Genomic DNA, 23,382 nt, shown 5'->3' with positions numbered 1-23,382 from the left:
AGGGTACATCAGTGGACATACCAGCAAGATAAACCAGCGCGGTCTCAGATGTTCGACCTGATCTACTTGACAAAGAAATGGCTGCAACCCGAGGTACTGACAATACCCGAAATAATCCAGCGGGTTGTCCTGGACAAGTACCTGAGAGTACTACCCCCAGCGCTGAAAAGGTGGGTAAGCCAAGGAAATCCCACGACAGCGGATCAACTTGTGGAGTTGGTCGAGCGTTATTCCGTGGCAGAAGGACTTCCCGACGACACCGCCAAACCCCGGACTGTGCCTCCTCCTCGTGGAACCGGTAAGACTGTTCCAGGGACCACGGGTGAAGGAAAATCGCTTAAAACTGTGGGGGAGGAGTCCGGGACTGCTCGCACTCCGAGACCAAGAGTATTGGACGGTGGTCTCAGTAGGGGACCTGTTAGGTGTTTCCGCTGCCATGAGAAGGGTCATGTTTCTGCGAACTGTCCTGTTACCGCTGAACCCATGCAGTGCGACGTTATAGACTCTAGAAAACGCATGTCTTTGGTTACACAGCTAGTGAGTGTGAATGCGGGTCAAAATGATACAGTGAAACACCTGTGTGAATTATCTGTTGATGGGAAAAATGTTGTGGCATTACTAGACTCTGGAAGTTTGGTGACTCTGGTGAAAGCTAGTCTGGTGGCACTTCCGTCTGGTCCGTCTGACAAGTTTTCTGTGACGTGTGTGCATGGTGACACCCGCTCGTACTTAACAGCGGTCATATGGATTTCTACTCCCTATGGGTCAGTGCAGCACAAAGTGGGACTCGTTCCCGCATTGTTACATGATGTAATCCTGGGCAGGGATTTTCCCTATTTCTGGCAGTTGTGGGAGAATCAGTTACTCCTTCACGGTAGCTGTACCCGTGAATCTTCTCCCATGCCATCTGGAGGTCCCGAGTCCCTAGAGGAGACCCCACAGGAAGATGTTGCTGGGGAGGTTAGTGAATCTAACCTTCAGTACCCCTTCTCCGTCATGGCGGGGAAAACAGAGGAAACTGAGGAACCTCAGCGAGAGGCGGAGGCAGACAGCCATCCGGCACCCTGCCTGCCAGATTTGGGAGTCCAGGTGGATGACTTCCACAGCGAGCAAATGAAAGATCCTACCCTGACTCCGGCTAGGAAAAATGTAAAAATGATAGATGGGGTACCCGTAGAACCTGACACTAGGCTAGTGTACCCATATATGGTTCTTGAAAATGATTTGCTCTACCAGGTAGAAAAAAAAGGGGAAGACACAGTGCAACGGTTAGTGGTACCCAAACCTTATCGGCGGAAGGTACTGGATTTGGCCCACGGACATATAATGGGGGGACATCTGGGGGTACAGAAAACCACAGAAAGGATATTGCATTGTTTTGTGTGGCCTGGAATACATTGTGATGTGCGTAACTATTGTGAGTCCTGTCCAGAGTGCCAAATCGCGGCCCCTAAATCTCAGTTCCGTAGCCCTTTGGTACCCCTTCCTATCATCGGGGTCCCTTTTGAGAGAATTGGGATGGATTTGGTTGGGCCCCTTCCCCGATCCGCACGTGGGCACCAACATATCCTCGTCATCGTGGACTATGCCACTCGTTACCCGGAAGCCGTCCCTTTGCGTAACACAGCTACCAAGACGATCGCCAAGGAATTGGTACAAGTGTTTAGTCGGGTGGGAATTCCAAAACAGATACTCACCGACCAGGGGACTCCCTTTATGTCGAGGGTAATGAAGGAGCTCTGCAGGCTCTTACAAATAGACCCGTTGCGTACGTCTGTCTATCACCCTCAAACAGATGGCCTGGTTGAGCGCTTCAACAAAACCTTAAAACAGATGCTCCGGAAGGCGATAGACAAAGATGGGAAGAACTGGGATTACTTGTTACCCTATTTGCTGTTTGCCATTAGGGAAGTTCCCCAGTCTTCCACAGGATTTTCGCCTTTCGAACTGTTGTACGCCCGTCGTCCCCGGGGACTGCTGGACGTCGCAAAAGAAACCTGGGAAGGTCAAGTCACTCCCTTTAAAACGGTGATCGACCATGTAACACAAATGCAGGATCGTATTGCCGCTGTCATGCCCATTGTTAGGGACCATATGTTACAGGCCCAGGGAGCCCAGAGGCAAAGTTATGATAGAGGCGCTAAGGTCCGTACATTTGCACCCGGCGATAGGGTGTTGGTCCTAATCCCTACGGTGGATAGTAAATTCCTGGCGAAATGGCAGGGCCCATTTGAGGTCCGAGAAAGAGTTGGTGAAGTGAACTATAAAGTGTACCAGCCGGGTAAGAGAAAACCGGAACAGATTTATCATGTGAATCTGATAAAATCCTGGAAAGACCGCTCTGCCCTAACGGCGGATCTGCCCCGTCCGGTTTGTTCACCTACTGTACCAGAGGTGCAGGTTGCTGAGACTCTCTCAGAACGACAAAAATCTGAGGTTAAGCAATTTTTGTTACAGAACCGACAGTTTTTCTCCGAAAAACCTGGCCGGACGAAGTTGGTGAAACATGAGATTGTCACAGAGCCTGGCGTCACTGTTCATGTGAAGCCCTACCGGATTCCGGAAGCCCGCCGTGAAGCCGTCTCCCGGGAAGTGATGGCAATGTTGGACTTAGGAGTCATTGAGGAGTCACACAGCGCCTGGTCCAGTCCAATTGTGTTGATACCTAAACTGGATGGCTCCATCCGGTTTTGTAATGACTTTAGGAAACTGAATGCAGTTTCTAAATTTGATGCGTACCCTATGCCCCGGGTCGATGAGTTGATCGACCGGCTTGGTAAAGCCCGATACATTACGACCTGGATTTAACAAAGGGGTACTGGCAGATTCCTCTGGCCGAGGCGGCCAGAGAGAAGACGGCATTTGCTACACCGGAAGGTCTGTTCCAGTATGTCTATATGCCGTTTGGACTTCACGGAGCTCCCGCAACGTTCCAGAGATTGATGGATCGAGTCTTGAGGCCTCACAGACAGTACGCTTCTGCCTACCTGGATGACATCGTAATTTACAGCATGGACTGGGAAACTCATCTCCAGAAGGTACAAGCGGTGATTGATGACCTGCGAGATGCAGGTTTAACGGCAAACCCCAAGAAATGCCACATCGGGCTTGAAGAAGCCCGATACTTGGGCTACATGATTGGCCGAGGAGTGGTTAAACCCCAGATCGACAAAATACAGGCAATTCAGGGCTGGCCACAACCAGTGAACAAGAAACAAGTGCAGGCTTTCCTGGGGATTGCCGGCTATTATCGCCGGTTCATACCCAATTTTGCAGCCATGGCTACTCCCTTGACGGATCTTACCAAGGGGAAGGGTTCCGTCATGGTAAAATGGACCTCAGCTGCTGAAGAGGCCTTCCACAGCCTGAAACGGGCTTTGTGCTCTCAGCCCGTACTAGTGACTCCTGATTTCAGCAGCGAGTTTGTGGTACAAACTGATGCCTCTGATACTGGTGTCGGAGCTGTACTTTCCCAGGTGAGGGACGGAGTCGAACACCCGGTCCTCTATCTCAGTCGGAAACTGAATGTACATGAGCAGAGGTATGCCGTGGTTGAAAAAGAGTGCCTAGCCATTAAATGGGCTCTCGACTCCCTCAAGTATTACCTGGCTGGTAGGAAGTTTAGGCTGGTCACAGACCATGCCCCTCTCAAGTGGATGCACCTCCACAAGGACCGTAATAGTCGGGTAACCAGGTGGTTCCTTGCCCTGCAGGCTTACTCTTTTACGGTGGAGCACCGACCTGGGGTGCAGATGGGGAACGCCGATGCCCTATCCCGAGTGCACTGTTTCAAAAGTGTTCTTGCTCGACCGGAGTGGTCTGAGCAAGGGGGGGGGATATGTAAGACTCATGCTGGTGTGGTAGATGGAGGCAGGTATATCTCGCCCAGGTGTTTGTCCTATGTGAATTAGGCCACTCAGTATCTTCAGGGTGCTAATGGGTTAATGATTGCAGGAATAAAAGATGACCAGCTGGGTGTTTCCAGTGTCTGCCTGGGGCACACAGATTGCCTGCCTGTGTGAGACAAACGTGAGTGAAGAGCTCTGCTCAAGATCTGTATGATGTTAGCTGGGTGGGAGAAGCCCCCCCAGTTGTTGAGATAGCAACGTATTTGTTTAGTTAGTGCCGGACAGGCTAGGGTTTATTTTTATGTTTTGTTTTTTTGTGTTGCTTTCACGTTAATAAATCTGACCTGAGGTCAGCCTGCTCAGAAACCTGCTGTACGCCTCAGATTCAATGCACAAACCACGTGTCCTTTGACCCCAGCAAAGGCGATCCCAGAGTGTTTTGTCACAGGGTATAATTTCCAAAATGGGGTCACTTGAGGAGGGATTGTGCTCTTCTAGCACTTAGGCGATCTGTATATAGAATCCGCAAACTATTCTAGTAAAATCTGCACTCCAGGAGGAAAATAGCATTCTGTCCCTGCCGAGTCTCGTCGTATGGCTAAGGCTAAGTTCACATTTGCATTGTGCGGTGCTGCGTCGGCAACGCAACGCACAAGGCATGCAAAAACGCATGCAAACCGCAGCTTTTTGTGACGCATTCATTCATTTTTGCATGATTTTTGGCGCAGAAAAAAATGCATCATGCAGCGTCCTCTGCGCCCTGATGCTTGCGTAACAGTGACGCATGCGTCACAAAACGCAAGAGCAACGCATGTCCATGCACCCCCCATGTTAAATATAGGGGCGCATGACGCATGTGTCGCCGCGGCTGCGCCCGACGCAACGCTAATGTGACTCAAGGAGGTGGCTTCTTTTTAGTTCCAGACTTGCTCTGGCTCGGAGATGCAGACCTCTTGGCTGGGGACCATTCGCCATGATCCGGCAAGGGGTGAAGACTGGAGGGGACATTAAGTGTCATGTCCAAAGGCAGCCAAGAAGGGACATCTACTGCGTCAATGTCAAATGTGGACCAAACTTTGGCGAGATCATCTGGGTGACAGATTACGGCTTGCTTTCCTCCACCATGTACAGCAAGGCCGAAAGGAAATAACCATTTATATAGTATCTTATTTGCACATAGTGTGTCAAGGAGAGGTTTCAAGACCCTATGTTTGGCGAGAGTCGACGGAGCTAGGTCCTGATATAGCTGGATTGATGAACCTTCGTAGGATAAGTTTTTGTTATCTCTAGAAGCATTTAAAATTGCAGAGGTATCCAGGTAATTCAGAAGACCACATATCACATCCCTTGGGGTATCCGTGGGTTTAGGTTTGGGCCTGAGCGAGCGATGAATCCTCTCAATGACCATTTGGTCGCATCGTTCCTGAGGCAGTAGGAAAGCAAATATTTCTCTGGTTGATTTTTCGAGTATTTCGTTGGAGACGCTTTCGGGAATCCCCTTAATTCTAATGTTTTTACAGCGACTCCGGTTTTCTTGATCCTCTATAGCTAGGGATGCCATGTTTAGTTGGGATTTGTGAAAGTCCAGGTGGTCTTTTATTTTGTTAGAATGACTTATAATAGAAGACTGAGTGGTTTCTAGGGATTCAACCCTATTACCGATTTGTTGTATATCTCGTAGGCCAGAGACCTCTGCGATTAGTGGTTTCATTGCTTGGATTAATGCCTTTTTGAGGAAAGATTTTGAAATTCCTCCAGAGTCTATCTGAGTGGTGTCGCTTCCTGAAGCTTCATCGCTAGAATCCAGATCGTCGACAGGGTCATCTGATTTGGTGTTGGAGCGAGAGGACTTGTGAGCAGACCGGGTCAGTGAAGGCTTGTGTTTTAGGAATTTCTCCATGTCACTTTGCTTGTCTTGTTTTGTAACAGGTAGAGAAGATTTGCAGCGATCTTTATGAATTTTAACCATTCTAGCTGAATAAAGCGCTTGCTTGGGAGATCACCACCTGTGCGCCATTATAACTTTTAGATCAGCATATCTGTGAGCGTGGTTGAAGCAAGATGAATGAATATTGTCATAATTTTAGTAAAGAAGAAGGTTGTCGCCAAGCCGTCTATGTTGTTCAATTAAGAAGAGAGATATATTGAAGCTTTTTATGTCACCAGAATCTCTATGTTATTGCCGGTTATCAAAGGCTCCCCTCCCAAAGGAGGCTCTCCTCACTATAAATGTGCAAGGTGAAGTGTAACAGATTGCACACTAGGTGTCACTCTCGGCTCTTAGTAAAAAATGAATAAAAGGAAAAAATAAAACGAGAAAACTAAATAAAATAATATGTTCAGAGATGGCCTGGGTGTAGGGGTCTCAGACAAGGAACTGTAAATCACAGGACCTCCAGCTGTGGATTTGCTCCTGGTTGCTGTGTGGCCGTCCTGAGCCCCCCTGTTCACAGAAATGGGGGGGGAAGGGGGGAGCAATACCAAACCTTCGCTGGTACTAAGGCAGATTTGATGTGACCTTTATATGATGTGTGTCACAGCGGTCGCTACCCCGCACCCCCAGGCAGTAGCAGGAGAGAAGGGCTGGCCAAGAACTCCAGAGTTGAAGCGGTCCTTGCTTGGCTGATAGGGGCCTCTCTCTGCGCCCAACGGTGGATCTAAGATGGCGCAGCGGGAGATCCCCAGGTCTGTCTCACCGCTCTCCGGACGTGCCGTCCCGTTCAAGGCAGCCGCTGGGTCGGGAGGGACTCAGAGCGCCACCATGGACGATGAGCCCACCCAGCACAAGAACCGGCAGATGTGCAGGATCCGTCCCGCAGGTACTCTGGCAGGGCGTTGCGGTTGGGACGCAGCAGCGATGCACGCCGTAGCGATCACCAGACCGCTGAGGGCTCCAAGGTTGAGGAGCGGTAATCTGAAGGGGCGACTAGCCGGGGCAGGGAGCGCGCCCAGGAAGCAGGCGACCCGCTCTTCTCCAAAGCCGCCCAGGTGCGGCGCGCTTCAGGGCCGCGAACCGCCCAAGATGGCGGCATCCCGCGACAGTCTCTCCACGGGGCCCGCAGCGGCGGCTCAGACGGACGGCCGGGCTCCAGCTGGGGATGGAGCGCGGCAGCTCCGAATCACTCCCTGAGCAGGTGAGCTTTTAGCCCGGAGGGGCAGGGGCAGCGCGCGGCCCCAATGGTATATGCGGCCGGGTCACAGCGGGTTCAGAGGTCGGAGGGATTGGCGGCAAGCGCCGCCGGGGGAGCCGCAGGATGCGCACCTCCCTCAGGTCTTCCTACCTCCTCCAGATTCCACAGAACGCTCCTGATGGACGATCCGTCCCCTGATGTAGTTGCTGGTGAGGGGTTCCCACCGTAGGGCAGTCCAATGTAGTCCCTCCACCGGGCTCAGCTCACAACTGGCGGGAAGGGCCAGATCCCCCAGCAGGCCTCAGATACACGTGTAGGCCTCAGTAGTGGAAGTTTGATTAATCGACTGTTTATAGGTCAGATGCGATGAACAAAGACCTATGGGTCAGCAGGGAGGTAGAAAACGTCCTCCAGCCTACTGGATGGGTAAATGAGGCTGCTGATTAAATCAGATTATCTCAGTCGGCAGAGGAGCTCAGTGGAGACACGTCCTGCTCCCTCAGCTGCTGGCCACGCCCCCTGACGCAACGCTAATGTGAACGTAGCCTAAGCAGTACTGTACAGCCACATATGGAGTAATTGCCACATTCAGCAGAAATTGTTGGCCAAATTTTGGTGCCATTTTTACCCATGGCACCCACGTGTGAAAATTCGTAATCTTGGGCTAAAACAACATTTTTGTGTTAAAAATGTAATTATTTGTTTTTCACTGCCCAATGGTATAAAATTCTGTAACACACCTGTGGTGTCAATATGATCACTGCACCCCTAAATTAATTCATTGAGAGGAGTAGTTTGTAAAATGGGGTTACTCGTGGGGGCTCTACTGTTCTGGCACATCATGGGCTCTACCAATATGACATGGCACCCTCAAACCAGTCCAGCAAAACCTGAACTCCAATATAGCGCTTCTTCCCTTCTGAGCTTTACACTATGCCTCAAAAGTAGTTTCTGACCACATATGGGATGTTAGTATACGCAAGAGAAATTGCATAACAAATTGTGGGTCCATTTTTCCCTGTTAACCTCGTGAAAAAAAAATGGGGGCTAAAAACATTTTTGTGGGAAAAAAAATGATTTTTTTATTTTCATGGTTCAATGTTAAAAACTTCTGTGAAACACATGGGGGTTCAAGGTGCTCACCACACATCTAGATAAATTCCTTGAGGGGTCTTATTTCCAAAATTGGGTCACCTGTGGGGGGTTTCCACTCTTTAGGCACATCAGGGGCTTTCCAAACTCGTCATGGCATCAGTTAATGATTCCAGCAAACAGTAATTTTCCTCCACATATGAGGTTTTGGCGTACTCAGGAGAAATTGCACAAAAAATTGTATGGTGCAATTTCTCGTTACCTTTGTGAAAATGCAAAAATTGGGGCTACAAAACATTTTTATTTTTTTATTTTCACGGCTCAACGGTATAAACTTCTGTGAAGCACCTGGGAGTTCAAGATGCTCACCACATATCAAGATAAATTTCCTGAGGGGTCTAGTTTCCAAAATAGTGTCACTTGTGAGCAATTTCTACTGTTTAGGCACATCAGGGGCTCTCCAAACGCGACATGGCATTCGCTAATTATTCTAGCAAGTTTTAAATTCAAAAAGCCAAATGGCACTCCTTCCCTTCCAAGCTCTGCCATGTACCAAAACAGTAGTTTCCCCCCATATGAGGTATCGGCGTACTCAGGAGAAAATGAACAATACATTTTGGAGTCCATTTTATTATTCTTACCCTTGCGAGAATAAAAAAAAAAAACGGATCTAAAGAAAAAATTTTGTGAAAAAAAGTTAATTGTTCATATTTTTCCTTCCATATTTCATTAATTCCTGTGAAGCATCTTAAGGGTTAATAAACTTCTTGAATGTTGTTTTGAACACCTTGAGGGGTGCTGTTTTTAGAATGGTGTAACTTTTGGGTATTTTCTATCATATAGCCCCACAAACTCCCTTCAAATGTGATGTGGTCCCTAAAAAAATGGTTTTGTAAATTTTGTTGGAAAAAAAAGAAATCGCTGGTCAACTTTTAACCCTTCTAACAAAAAGTAATGATGTTTAAAAATTTGTGCTGATGTTAAGTAGACAAGTGGGAAATGTTATTTATTAACTACAGTATTTTGTATGACATAACTCTGTAATATAAGGGCATAAAAATTAAAAGTTTGAAAATTGCAAAATTTCAAACTTTTAGACAAATTTCCGATATTTTCACAAATAAAAGCAAGCCATATCAAACATATTTTACCACTATCATGAAATACAATTTGTCACGAGAAAACAAACTCAGAATCAGTGGGATCCATTGAAGTGTTCCAAAGTTATTGCCACATAAAGTGACACTGGTCAGAATGGTAAAATTTGGCCTGGTCGGTCAGCATGGTGAAAACAGGCTTTGGGTTGATGGGGTAATGAATTTGGCACACCTTATTACAGCGCATGTTCAAGAAGACTGGCGTAGAAGACAGCAGTATTAATGAATCGGAGCCATACTGTTAACATTATTGTTGTATTTCTTTATGTTTTCTATATTTTCTCACAATTTTGAGTGAGCTACACAATACAAATCTCATAAAGTGTTGTCTAAAAATTCTATCTGTTTACTCTCGTAAGACCCACAAGTTTTTCATTTTTTGTGCCCATTTTTTTTCTTTCCCTCGTTCCAAGAGCCTTAACGGTTTTATTTTTCCATTCACATAGCCTTTTAAGGTTTTGTTTTTTTGGGTGACCAGTTGTAGTTTTGAATGGCACCATTCATTTTACCATATAATGAATTGAAAAGCAAGAAAAAAATAAAAAAATGTAGCAAACCTATGAAGAAAAAAACACAATTCCACCATTGTTTTTTAGGGGTTTGTTTTTACAGTGTTCGTTGTGTGATAACCAAGAAGTATTGTTTCTCTTTGCGGAGCGTGACATGCTAAGCATGCCGAGATGAGGAGACTTAAAGCTGCAATGCTCCTCTGGGAAATATGCTAATTATGCAAATTATTCAGAGAGGACGAGAACTAGAACTCTAGTGCCACTTATTGGAAGGTAGCAATTCTACAAGTCAATGTCGACCCTTTAACGAGCCTTGTCATATGAGCATGTCAATCTCCGCAAGGAGAAACGATACTTCTTGGATATCGGTCAGACGCCTCTCACACAGCCAAGCCAGATCTCCACTTTGCACTGACAAGGGGCAGTACCCCGAAACAGTGTCTGCAAATTGAGATTCTGGTTTGGCTATTATCCTAAGTCATATGCCAAGGCTCGTTAAAGGGTCGACATTGACTTGTAGGATTGCTACCTTCCAATAGGTGGCACATTCCAATAGGTGGCAATATGGTGTACATTCAAGGCTTTGATTGTTTTTTAACGGTTTTTTTTATTTTGGTAAGTGTGATGATGATCAAAAAGTGACAATTGTTTTCTTTTTAGCATTTAACATATGGTGCCATTAATGATATATTTTGATAGATTGGAATTTTTTGGACACGGTAATACCAAATATGTTGAATTTTTAATTTTTTAATGTGGCAAAAGGGGTTGAGTCGAATTTTTATATTTTGTATTTATTTTTTAAGACATTTTTATGTGTTTGAACCTACGATCACCTGATCACTTATACAGTATTATGCATGTTATTACAGAATATAGTCGTCTTGATTCTCCTGTAGAGCTCAGCCTGTAGCTGAGCTTCACAGGACCATCAAGATGGCAGTTACAGGGGTCTTTTAGTAGGAAAGTATGCAACACAGCCGAAGTCTACCTACTATGAATCAGGTTTAGAAAGAGAAAAGACTTGAGGCAAAGCCTTTAAAAAGATAAGATAGCTCTTATTAGTCTTTACCTGCACGGCCCACCTTTGTCTGGGATGACATGACTGTCTTTATTGCTTTCTACAGCTGAGTTCTCTATAGACTCCTGTAAAGATTGAACACAAATTACACATTCATTTGCCTTATTGATTATTTTACAGAATCGTTTAATGGAGACATAAGTATTGTAACGTTTTGTGACAACCCCAGTTCAATACTTACTAAACGCTATCATCTCTCCAGACTAGGTCAAACTATATCCTTTTGATATATTAGCACCTACGCTACGTCATCAGGTTATTTCTCAAGGCATCACTGGGAACGGGAGCTGCCGGGAGCATCACGAGCATTGTGAAGGCTGCGGGGGACGCCGGAAGGTAAAAATATCATGATTTTTTACTTTTTTTAATTTTTTTTTAACATTATATCTTTTTACTATTGATGCTGTATAGGCAGCATCAATAGTAAAAATAGAGAGCGAGAGAAAATTTCCCTGACTGGAAATTCTTCCGGGCATGCTCAGTTTCAAAATACGGCATCCGTCACTGGATTCCTGCTTTTGACTGTCAGCGATGGATCCTGCGTCCATAGGCTTCCATTATAGCCAATGACGGACAGTGCAGGAACCGTTGATGGGCGATTTTCCGTCGAACACAAAAAAACGTTTCTATGTGCATTGTCTCCGCCCGACGGATAGCGATTTTACGACGGATCCAGTGCACAACGGTTGAAACGGAAGGCCATCCATCACAATCCGTCGCTAATACAAGTCTATGAGAAAAAAACAGATCCAGCAGAAACATTTGCTGGATCAGTTTTTTTTCTGAAAACGACGCATTGTGATGGAAAAAGAAAGAAGTGTGAAAGAGGCCTCACATCACTTTTTTTTGGGGGGTCCCCATTTTAATAAAGAGTAAAGGCTAAGTTCACAGCTGTGAGCTGATAGTAAAAGCCTTGGAACCTCCATGGGTATTATCCCCTTCCCAGGCTATAAACATCTGCCCCCGGCTGCCCGCTTTCCCTCTGCTGGTTTGGAGAATTACACAAGAGCCCACTCCATTTTTTTCAGAAAATAATTTATTTAGTAACAAAATACATGTACAGTAAGCTACTCACGCACTGCACTAATCATTTATGTGACTGATGTCTTTATATCTATCTATTCTATGTGTATATATCTATTCTATCTATTCTATTCTGTCGGGTCCCATTGTGATTTTACTGTACACGGCAGATGAATTGCCGGCTTTTCAAAGGACATCAGTGTGTAAAAATCGGATGACACTCGCATGGTCCGAGTGCTAGTGCGATTTTGTTCTAGCACTCATTGACTTCTATTGCAGAATGTGATCCCATTTCTGATTAAAATTGCAGCATGCTGCAATTTTTTTCCAGTCCGATCGTGATCCGAACCAAGCTGGAAAAAAAAAAATCGCAGATGAATGCGCAATGATAGAATAACATTGCTCCGAATGCAATCCGATTTTTAATAGCAAGTGGGAATGAGCCTTACAGCATCATTACAGCCATGTCTGTACTTTAAAAAATTGTGCTGACAGGTTTTCTTTAACTAGATGGCAGTGTAGATATTTTATGAGGTTTTGATGAAACATAAACATGAAATACTTTTACAAAATCATATTCATATTAAATTGAAAAAAAATCCTACAGTTATCATAGCTGCAGCCTCATCAGCGAGGTCCTTATGTTCATCCATCGGTGATGCATCTTTCTTGCAAGAGCCACATCTCCAAGTTCCACTGAGGAGATGGTAGAGAAAAAGAAGCAAAGATAAGCCAGTCACAGTGTAACCCAAGAGGGCTTATTTTTAGTTTTAATGGGGTTTGGGTTTATTTAATTAACCTCTTCATGACTAGACAATTTTTTAGTTTTAGGCTATGTGCACACTTCCGGAATTGCCGAGGAAAATTCAGCGGCAATTCCGGAACTCCCTGCAGCGGGAAATACGCATAGGGAATTGACATGCGTATTCCCGCTAAACACTAGCGTTTTGCAAGCGCAATTAGCTTGCAGAATGCTAGCGTTTTCCAAGCGATCTGTAGCATCACTTGGAAAACTGTGACAGGTTGGTCACACTTGTCAAACATAGTGTTTGACAAGTGTGACCAACTTTTTACTATTGATGCTGCTTATGCAGCATCAATAGTAAAAAGATCTAATGTTAAAAATAATTTAAAAAATGGTTATTCTCACCTTCCGACGGCCCCCGATCTCCTCAGCGGTGCACGCGACGGCTTCCGTTCCCAGGGATGCTTTGCGCGAAGGACCTTTGTGACATCACGGTCACGTGACCGCAACGTCATCCCAGGTTCTTCGCGCAATGCATCCCTGGGAATGGAAGCCGTCGTGTGCACCGCTGAGAGGCGGGAGGACTCTGGGGGCCATCGGAAGGTGAGTATATCCCTATTTTTTATTTTAATTCTTTTTTTTTTTTTTAACAGGGATATGGTGCCCAGTCCGTGGAGGAGAGTCTCCTCTCCTCCACCCTGGGTACCAACCGCACATGATCCGCTTACTTCCCGCATGGTGGGCATAGCCTCATGCGGGAAGTAGGCGGATCAATGCATTCCTATGTGTGCGGAATCGCCGCTATTCCGCAAAATTAATGAACATGCTGCGTTTTTTTAGGGAATGCGTTTCCACTCCGGAAAAAAACGCAGTATGTGCACAAAAAATGCGGAATGCATTCTAATAATAGGATGCTTAATGTAAGCGGTTTTTTTAGCGGATTTTTCGCGTTTTTATAGCGGAAAACCGCCGAAAAAGTGCGAAAAATCCTGACCGTGTGCACACAGCCTTATACTTCAGGCATCAATTCACTTTTGCTGTTTCTCCAGCTTTCTGGAGAAATTTTTTTAAAGCCTTTAGCTCCTTAGTCAAAGTGCCGGGGAACTGCCCCGGAAAAGAAGGCACTTCGCCGACACACGCGTTGGGGCAGTGGCACCGCAACCTCCAGGTAACATCAGGCACCTATTACATATCGTATCTTTTTTGTTCTTTGTTCTTTCTTAACAATGCATATAGCTTTGTTTTTACTTTATCGCCATCTATTTATACCTGTTTCCGTTTTGCATATAAACTTTTGTTTTACTCTATATGGGAACACTTGGTTCCTGGTGCCTGCTTGTTGCCTGTTTGCGGTTCCACATTCTGGCTTATTACGGTCATTACCTCACCTCAGTGTTCCCCAACTCCGGTCCTCAAGAGCCACCAACAGGTCATGTATTCAGGATTTCCTTAGTATTGCACAGGTGATGGAATTCTTGCCTTTCCAGGTAATGCAATTATCACCTGGGCAATAATAAGGAAATCCTGAAAACATGACCTGTTGGTGGCTCTTAAGGACTGGAGTTGGGGAGCAATGCCTTACCTCCTCAGCCATACGTGTTTTATATGTTGCTTTTGTATAAAGATTTAACTTTTAGAATTTGGTTCTCTGGTTCTTATGTTTGTTCTTTATATGATTTCCATATATATCAGGTCTGTCTATAATATTAGATTCACAGAACATTAGAATGCAGGGGAAAATTAAAAATATGATACAAAAATGCACAATATGCTGATAAGTAACGCACCTGGGGATATAAGTGAGGGGAGGCAAAAGGCACGATAAGTGAAAAGACCTGGGACATCCATCACAGCACAATAACTGCCCACCATCTCGACACACGGAACACTCATCATCATTGCTCTGGAAAAGACAGGAAATAGGGGTCAGTTATGTAAGACCCCATACACATTACATGAAAGTAGTCTGAACCCGCTGATTTGGGCAGGATAGGACAACCATATGAGGAGTATGGGGCCTCCTGACTTTCCCCGATTTTTGGGTGTGAGAAGGATTGTGCTTAGTCATATTTCCACTGAAAATTCATGATCACTCAGTTGAGTGCTCATGTGTATGGAGGAGTCATTCAGCAGACAGCCATCTTAGGTGTATCGCCTGCTTAACCCATTCTTGACATATGACATAATACTACATCACATTGAGTCCTCATATTTGATGCAGGCTGATGCGTGGAGCCTGCATCATTCCAGGCAGATGATGGCTGTGTCACATAGCCACCATCTGCCTCCAACAGCAGAAAGGGCAGCTTAGCTACATCAGCTACTGTTAACCCCTTTAAATGCCACAGTCACTCTCTGAGAGCTACTTTTAAAGTACCCAAAATAGGGGAGGGGAGCGCTGTTCCAGATACCAGCCTAGCATGGCGCCAATGGGATCCCATGGTAATCAGAGGTCTGATGAAGTCCTCTGTACTTGCCATTATGGTGCTTCTATGAGGATCAGTCAGTGACTGGCGTTCATGGTTCTGTGATTTTAACTATAGACTGCAATACTTGAGTATTGCAATATATAGTACAAGTAATCATATAATGGTAAATTTAAGTCCCCTATGGAGACTAGAAAATACAGTAAAAAAAACAGAAATGTTTTTAACAATAAAAAGGTATAAACAATTGAATCACTCCTTCTACTCCATTAAAAAAAAGAAATAACAAAAAATAAAAAAATAAATATAAATAAACAAACATCTGGTATCACCGTGTTTGTAAAAGTCCAATCTATCCAAATATAAAAATAATTAACCCGATATTTAAACACCATAAGGAGAAAAAAGAAAATGGAAAAAACAGAATTGTAGTTAGTTTTACGGTTGCCATTACACAGCAAAAAATACAATAAGAATTGAGCATCATATTTACACCATAATGTTTCAATAAAAAAATAATCAGTTCCGCACACAAAATAAGAAGCTGTCACACAACTTACTCAATGTAAAAATGAAAATGCTAAGGGTCTTGGAAAATGGCGCCTTATGCAAAAAAAAATAAATATATATTTTTTCTTTTACAATTTCAACATTTTTTTCTCCCCTCATATAAAAACTGTACAAGTTTTATATTTTCAAAATAGTACTGGACTGGAGAATCATAATGCCAATTAATTTTAACAGCACAATGAATTCCAGAAATACGAAACCCTAAGAACAATTGCGGAATTGCAGGGGATTTTTTTTTAGCAATTTTACTTATAATTTGTTTCCCAATTACCAGTATATCGAATGATAAAATAAATGGGGTCAATGAAAATTACAACTAGTCATGCAAAAAATAAACTTTCCTACGGCAATGTCAACGGAAAAATAAAAATGGTTTAGCTCTTGGAAGAAGGGGAGTAAAAATGAAAGAACAAAAACAAATATTTAATTCTGAAGGTAAAAGTTAAACTTCAGCAATATAAAGCATTGTAGAGAAAAACATAAGGGAGATTTCACAAGGAATTTGCTCAGGCAAGATACGGTAAATGCAATGTTGTTACACAGACCTGATGATGTGACATGTCTGAAGCAGGGAGGGTAGGAGGAACAATGCCAGTCTGAAAAAATGTGAAAAAGAATGCTGGTTTATTTATCAAGGTTTTTCTATAAGACATATACACAGTGGCATGTAAATGTTTGGGCACCCCTGGTCAAAATCCCTGTTAACGTTGTCATTTTTTACATAAAAAAAAAAACAAAGACGAAAATGGACCGATGCAGAACTTTTTGCTACCATCGGAGATTTGTATGGTCAGATGCTTTTTACCAAGGATTCAGACCTCAATTAGCTAGGGTTATGGCTTGTTCACCGTCATCGTTAAGAAAGGCCAGCCTTATAAGTCCCCAGCCTCCTCTAACCTCATGCCAAAAAACAGCAGCCATTGGTTCTTCTAAGCAGCTGCCTAGCACTCTGAAAATAAAAATGGTGGAGGCCCACAAAGTAGGAGAAGGCTATAAGGAGATTGCAAAGCATTGTCAAGTTGCAATTTCCTTAGTTTGAAATGTAATTAAGAAATGGCAGTTAATAGGAACAGTGGAGGCACAGATGAGGTCTGGAAGACCAAGCAAAATTTCAGTCAGAGCTTCTTGTAGGATTGCTACAGAGGCAAATCAGAGTCCCCACGTGACTGCAAAAGACCTTCAGAAAGATTTAGCAACTCTGGAGTTGTGGTACATTGTTCTACTGTTCAGAGATACCTGCACAAATAAGGCTTTCATGGAAGAGTCATCAGAAGAAAACCACTCCTGCGTCCTCAACAAAAAACTCAGCTCCAGAAATATGCAAAAGAACATCAAAACAAACCTGATGCATTTTGAAAACAAGTTCTTTGGACTGATGAAGTTAAAATAGAACACTTTGGCCACAATGATCAAGGGTATGTGTGGAGAAAAAAATGGTTTTCACTTCACAGGTTTGCCCTGTCAGGTTTAATAAGTGGGATTTCTTGCCTTTATAAATGGGGTTAGGACCATCAGTTGTGTTGAGCAGAAGTGTGGTGGATACACAGCTGATAGTCCTACTGAATAGACTGTTAGCTGCTTTTTTCTTGCCATAATACTAATTCTAAGTAAAGAAAAACGAGTGGCCATCGTTATTTTAAGAAATGAAGGTCAGTTAGTTTGAAAAATTGGGAAAACTTTGAAAGTGTCCCCAAGTGCAGTTGCAAAAACCATCAAGCACTACAAAGAAACTGTCTCACATGAGGTCTGCCCCAAGAAAGGAAGACCAAGAGTCATCTCTGCTTCTAAAGATAAGTTTATTCGAGTCACCAGCCTCAGAAATCGCAGGTTAACAGCACCTCAGATCAGAGACCAGGTCAATGCCACAAAGAGTTCTAACAGCAGACACATCTCTACAACAACTGTGAAGAGGAGACTTTGTGCAGCAGGCCTTCATGGTAAAATAGTTGCTAGGAAACCACTGCTAAAGACAGGCAACAAGCAGAAGAGACTTGTTTGGGCTAAAGAACACATGGAATGGACATTAGACCAGTGGAAATCAGTGCTTTGGTCTGATGAGTCCAAATTTGGGATCTTTGGTTCCAACCAAAGACCGTCTTTTTGCGACGCAGAAAAGGTGAACGGATGGACTCTACATGCCTGGTTCCCACCGTGAAGCATGGAGGAGGAGGTGTGATGGTGTGGGGGTGCTTTGCTGGTGACAATGTTGGGGATTTATTCAAAATTGAAGGCATACTGAACCAGCATGGCTACCACAGCATCTTGCAGCGGCATGCCATTCCATCTGGTTTGCGTTTAGTTGGACCATCATTTATTTTTCAACAGGACAATGACCCCAAACACACCTCCAGGCTGTGTAAGGGCTATTTGACCAAGGAGAGTGATAGGGTGCTACGCCAGATGACCTGGCCTCCATAGTGGTTTGGGGTGATCTGGTCCGCAGAGTGAAGGCAAAAGGGCCAACAACTGCTAAGCATCTCTGGGAACTCCTTCAAGATTGTTGGAAGACCATTTCCGGTGACTACCTCTTTAAGCTCATCAAGAGAATGCCAAGAGTGTGCAAAGCAGTCATCAAAGCAAAAGGTGGCTACTTTGAAGAACCTAGAATATAAGACATATTTTCAGTTGTTTCACACTTTTTTGTTAAGCATATAATTCCATGTGTGTTAATTCATAGTTTTTATGCCTTCAGTGTGAATTTACAATTTTCATAGTCATGAAAATACAGAAAAATCTTTAAATGATAAGGTGTGTCCAAACTTTCGGTCTGTACTGTGTATATATATATATATATATATATATATATATACAGTGGGGCAAAAAAGTATTTAGTCAGTCAGCAATAGTGCAAGTTCCACCACTTAATAAGATGAGAGGCGTCTGTAACTTACATCATAGGTAGACCTCAACTATAGGAGACAAACTGAGAAAAAAAAAAATCCAGAAAATCACATTGTCTGTTTTTTTATCATTTTTTTTGCATATTATGGTGGAAAATAAGTATTTGGTCAGAAACAAACAATCAAGATTTCTGGCTCTCACAGACCTGTAACTTCTTCTTTAAGAGTCTCCTCTTTCCTCCACTCATTACCTGTAGTAATGGCACCTGTTTAAACTTGTTATCAGTATAAAAAGACACCTGTGCACACCCTCAAACAGTCTGACTCCAAACTCCACTATGGTGAAGACCAAAGAGCTGTCAAAGGACACCAGAAACAAAATTGTAGCCCTGCACCAGGCTGGGAAGACTGAATCTGCAATAGCCAACCAGCTTGGAGTGAAGAAATCAACAGTGGGAGCAATAATTAGAAAATGGAAGACATACAAGACCACTGATAATCTACCTCGATCTGGGGCTCCACGCAAAATCCCACCCCGTGGGGTCAGAATGATCACAAGAACGGTGAGCAAAAATCCCAGAACCACGCGGGGGGACCTAGTGAATGAACTGCAGAGAGCTGGGACCAATGTAACAAGGCCTACCATAAGTAACACACTACGCCACCATGGACTCAGATCCTGCAGTGCCAGACGTGTCCCACTGCTTAAGCCAGTACATGTCCGGGCCCGTCTGAAGTTTGCTAGAGAGCATTTGGATGATCCAGAGGAGTTTTGGGAGAATGTCCTATGGTCTGATGAAACCAAACTGGAACTGTTTGGTAGAAACACAACTTGTCGTGTTTGGAGGAAAAAGAATACTGAGTTGCATCCATCAAACACCATACCTACTGTAAAGCATGGTGGTGGAAACATCATGCTTTGGGGCTGTTTCTCTGCAAAGGGGCCAGGACGACTGATCCGGGTACATGAAAGAATGAATGGGGCCATGTATCGTGATATTTTGAGTGCAAACCTCCTTCCATCAGCAAGGGCATTGAAGATGAAACGTGGCTGGGTCTTTCAACATGACAATGATCCAAAGAACACCGCCAGGGCAACGAAGGAGTGGCTTCGTAAGAAGCATTTCAAGGTCCTGGATTGGCCTAGCCAGTCTCCAGATCTCAACCCTATAGAAAACCTTTGGAGGGAGTTGAAAGTCCGTGTTGCCAAGCGAAAAGCCAAAAACATCACTGCTCTAGAGGAGATCTGCATGGAGGAATGGGCCAACATACCAACAACAGTGTGTGGCAACCTTGTGAAGACTTACAGAAAACGTTTGACCTCTGTCATTGCCAACAAAGGATATATTACAAAGTATTGAGATGAAATTTTGTTTCTGACCAAATACTTATTTTCCACCATAATATGCAAATAAAATGTTAAAAAAACAGACAATGTGATTTTCTGGATTTTTTTTTCTCAGTTTGTCTCCCATAGTTGAAGTCTACCTATGATGTAAATTACAGACGCCTCTCATCTTTTTAAGTGGTGGAACTTGCACTATTGCTGACTGACTAAATACTTTTTTGCCCCACTGTGTATATATATATATATATATATATATATATATATATATATATATATATATATATATATATATATATATATATATATACACACTGTATATATATATATTTTTTTTTGTTTTGCCTAAAATACAAGGCAAATGGTGTCATCTTTAACTTTAGCCCTTTAAGAGATCATTTAATCTTCAACTTGGTTAAATGTTCATAATAACTGTATTTTAAGAATTTGCTATATTAAATAATACTTATGTTTCAGAAATTTTATGGCTTCTTGTGGAACACATACATTTACAAAACTAGTAAATCAAATGAGAACCATGAGGTGAAAGGAACTGGCCAAGGAGCTCAGAGACAGAAATGTGGCAAGGCACAGATCTGGCCAAGGTTACAAAAGAATTTCTGCAGTACTCAAGGTTTCTAAGAGCACAGTGGCCTCCATAATCCTCAAATGGAAGAAGTTTGGGACCACCAGAAGTCTTCCTAGACCTGGCCGTCCATCCAAACTGAGCAATCATGTGAGAACAGCCTTGGTGAGAGAGGTAAAGAAGAACCCCAAGATCACTGTGGCTGAGCTCCAGAGATGCAGTAGCGAGATGGGAGAAAGTTCCACAAAGTCAACTATCACTGCAGCCCTCCACCAGTCAGACCTTTATTGCCCACATAGAGTTTGCTAAAAAAAAAAAACACATGAAGGAATCCCAGACTATGAGATAGAAGATTCCTTGATCTGATGAAATGAAGATAGACCATTTTGGTGATAATTCTAAGCGGTATGTGTGTAGAAAACCAGCCACTGCTCATCACCTGCCCACTACAATCCCAACAGCGAGTGAAACATGGTGGTGGCAGCATTGGGCTATGGGGGTGTTTTTCAGCTGCAGGGACAGGACGACTGGATGTCATTGAAGGAAACATGAATACAGCCAAGTACAGAGATATCCTGGGTGAAAACCTCTTCCAGAGTGCTCTGGACCTCAGACTTGGCCGAAGGTTCACCTTCCAACAAGACAATGACCCTAAGCACACAGCTAAAATAACAAAGGAGTGGCTTCAGAACAACTCTGTGACCATTCCTGACTGGCCCAGCCAGAGCCCTGACATACACCCAATTGAGCATCTCTGGAGAGACCTGAAAATGGCTGTCCACCAACGTTCACCATCCAACCTGACGGAACTGGAGAGGATCAAGCAGAGGATCCCCAAATCCAGGTGTGAAAAACTTGTTGCATCATTCCCAAGAAGACTCATGGCTGTACTAGCCCAAAAGGTGCTTCTACTCAATACTGAGCAAAGGGTCTGGATACTTATGACCATGTGATATTTCAGTTTTTATTTTTTAATAAATTTGCAAAAATTTCTACATTTCTGTTTTTTTCAGTCAAGATGGGGTGCAGAGTGTACATTAATGAGAAAATAATTAACTTTTTTGAATTTACCAAATGGCTGCAATGAAACAAAGAGTGAAAAATGTAAAGGGTACGAATACTTTCCCTACCCACTGTAAATGGTTAGATATGCATAGGGTCCATGTACTTACAGGATTGGTCGATTGTTTTGGACGAAGAGTCAGTTTTAGAGGTTTATTTTGGCTATGCTCTGTGCTTTCTGGTTCAGTTTCCTTCTGTTTGGACTTATCTGTGAAATTATTTTTTATAGCAATGTGTTAAAAAAACATGAAAAAACAACACCCTGACGCATTTTACAGTATATGGCTTTATTACAGTGTAGATCTATATATTCTGAAATGTTAAAGACAAGCCATATGCATTATTCAGTGCCTAAATATTCTTAACAAGGTTGTCCAGGATATTATTTTTATTAATGCAGGGAATGGTTTAAAATTAAAAAATTAAATCCTAACCCATTTAATCCTAGACCACTCCAGGTCTACCACTCTGGTGCTTCCCTTTGGTCTCTATTTACTTCAATCACTGGTCTTAGCGATGTTGTGCCGTACACCATTAAGCCCAGGGACTAGCTGCAGTGTCTATGTAGACAGCATGTGATAAGCTCCAGAGAAGTGAACAAAAAGCATTGGTGAAAATCAGAGAGGTGTTGCTGGCGCAATGGGGGTGAAAAGATTAAAGGGGTTTTCATTTTCAGCAAAGTGAATCCTAAGTACTTGCAGTCATGTAAAATACAAAACCGGATGGTACTCACCCTTCACCGCTTCAGAACTGGCTCTCTTTTGGCTTTTGGCTGCAGCAGTGACATTACAACTACATGCACATCACTGCTGCAGCCAATCACTAAGCACATCGACTCATGTGGTCTACATCGGCTCAGCCGCTGAGATCAGTGAACGGCTGCAGCGATGACTTGATATTGCTAAAAGACAGAGACTGGAGCAGTGGTGCAAAGCCTAATACGGATTTCCTCACATTTGACAGCTCTCATTTCCACAAAATCGGTGATCATGGAGATGCATGCGACCAGACCTGATCACTGTGAAATCTGCGAGGAATGGTGCACTTAGGGTATGTGCCCACGATCAGGAACTGGTGCGGGTTTGACGCTGCATATTTATGTAGCTGTGACAGCATAGTGGATGGGATTTCTAGTAATCCTATGCCCACTGTGCGTCCACAGACGCTTGCGGATCACCGTGGAGACTGACATGTGGCGTGTCTTTCCAGACTGCAGCGTATTAACTTCTCTTGCGGAGACGCAAGTCTTCACAAGAGAAAATACATAAACAGAATGTATTGAAGAATCGCAGAATCGGAATGGTTCAGTGAACACATGCGGATTTACCTGCGTTCAATAGAAGGCAGCACTTTGGACGCAGCAGACATGCGCTGCTAGTTCTGGATCGTGGGCACCCAGCCCAACAAGTGAAGGAGGAGAACCTGCAATACCTGCCATGTGTATTAGTAACTGCCATAAAATTTTAGTAAAATAAACATAAAGTGGCCAACCCCTCTAATGAAGGTAGTTTAGGACAAGAAAATGTATCTATGATTTTATTATATATGAGTCAGCATTTTTTAATTGGAGTCAGAACTGATACAAAGTTCCAAATCCCGTGCTCTACTTTGCAAAGTACAGTTCTATCTGCAAACATCCGCCACTAGAGGGGGTTACATGGATAGGATTTTATGTAGCTTCCATCGAGTTATTATATCCTTTATATTAGTCCCATGCCTCTCTTATCTGTTTCTCTTGAGCCTCTTAGGAAGAAGTTTCCATGTAGCAGGAAACACTCCAATGTGCACTCATGTAATGTATACTGATATGACAGGAGAAAAATAAAGTATTTACGGTACTTTGCTATCCTTGCTTCTGCAGAAGTGTTAGTTTTGGCAAAGTATAGCTCAGGTCACTGCTTAAAGAAGACATATCACCAGGTCAAAACTGGTTAGTTTCTGCTATTATTTTATTCCCGCTGCTCCAC

At 43.5% G+C, this 23,382-nt stretch overlaps 1 protein-coding gene across 5 annotated transcripts in view; it reads right to left on the bottom strand.

Annotated features, from left to right (window-relative positions):
• AIRE (autoimmune regulator) overlaps positions 1 to 23,382 on the bottom strand; it is a 141,948-nt gene that overhangs the window by 46,263 nt on the left and 72,303 nt on the right. For all 5 annotated transcript variants that reach the window (XM_069727748.1, XM_069727746.1, XM_069727747.1 and 2 more), the window contains 5 exons: positions 21,526 to 21,623; positions 16,128 to 16,178; positions 14,374 to 14,489; positions 12,447 to 12,537; positions 10,810 to 10,883 (listed from right to left, as the gene is read on the bottom strand). In XM_069727748.1, the coding sequence (XP_069583849.1) occupies positions 10,810 to 10,883; positions 12,447 to 12,537; positions 14,374 to 14,489; positions 16,128 to 16,178; positions 21,526 to 21,623 (430 nt within the window). The remainder of the gene's footprint in view (positions 1 to 10,809; positions 10,884 to 12,446; positions 12,538 to 14,373; positions 14,490 to 16,127; positions 16,179 to 21,525; positions 21,624 to 23,382) is intronic.

Source organism: Ranitomeya imitator, chromosome 5 (genome assembly GCF_032444005.1).
Source record: "Ranitomeya imitator isolate aRanImi1 chromosome 5, aRanImi1.pri, whole genome shotgun sequence".
In the NCBI taxonomy this organism is placed as follows: Eukaryota; Metazoa; Chordata; class Amphibia; order Anura; family Dendrobatidae; genus Ranitomeya; species Ranitomeya imitator.
The sequence above is the reverse complement of the archived record's forward strand: the minus strand, read 5'-3'. Positions and strand labels throughout refer to the sequence as shown.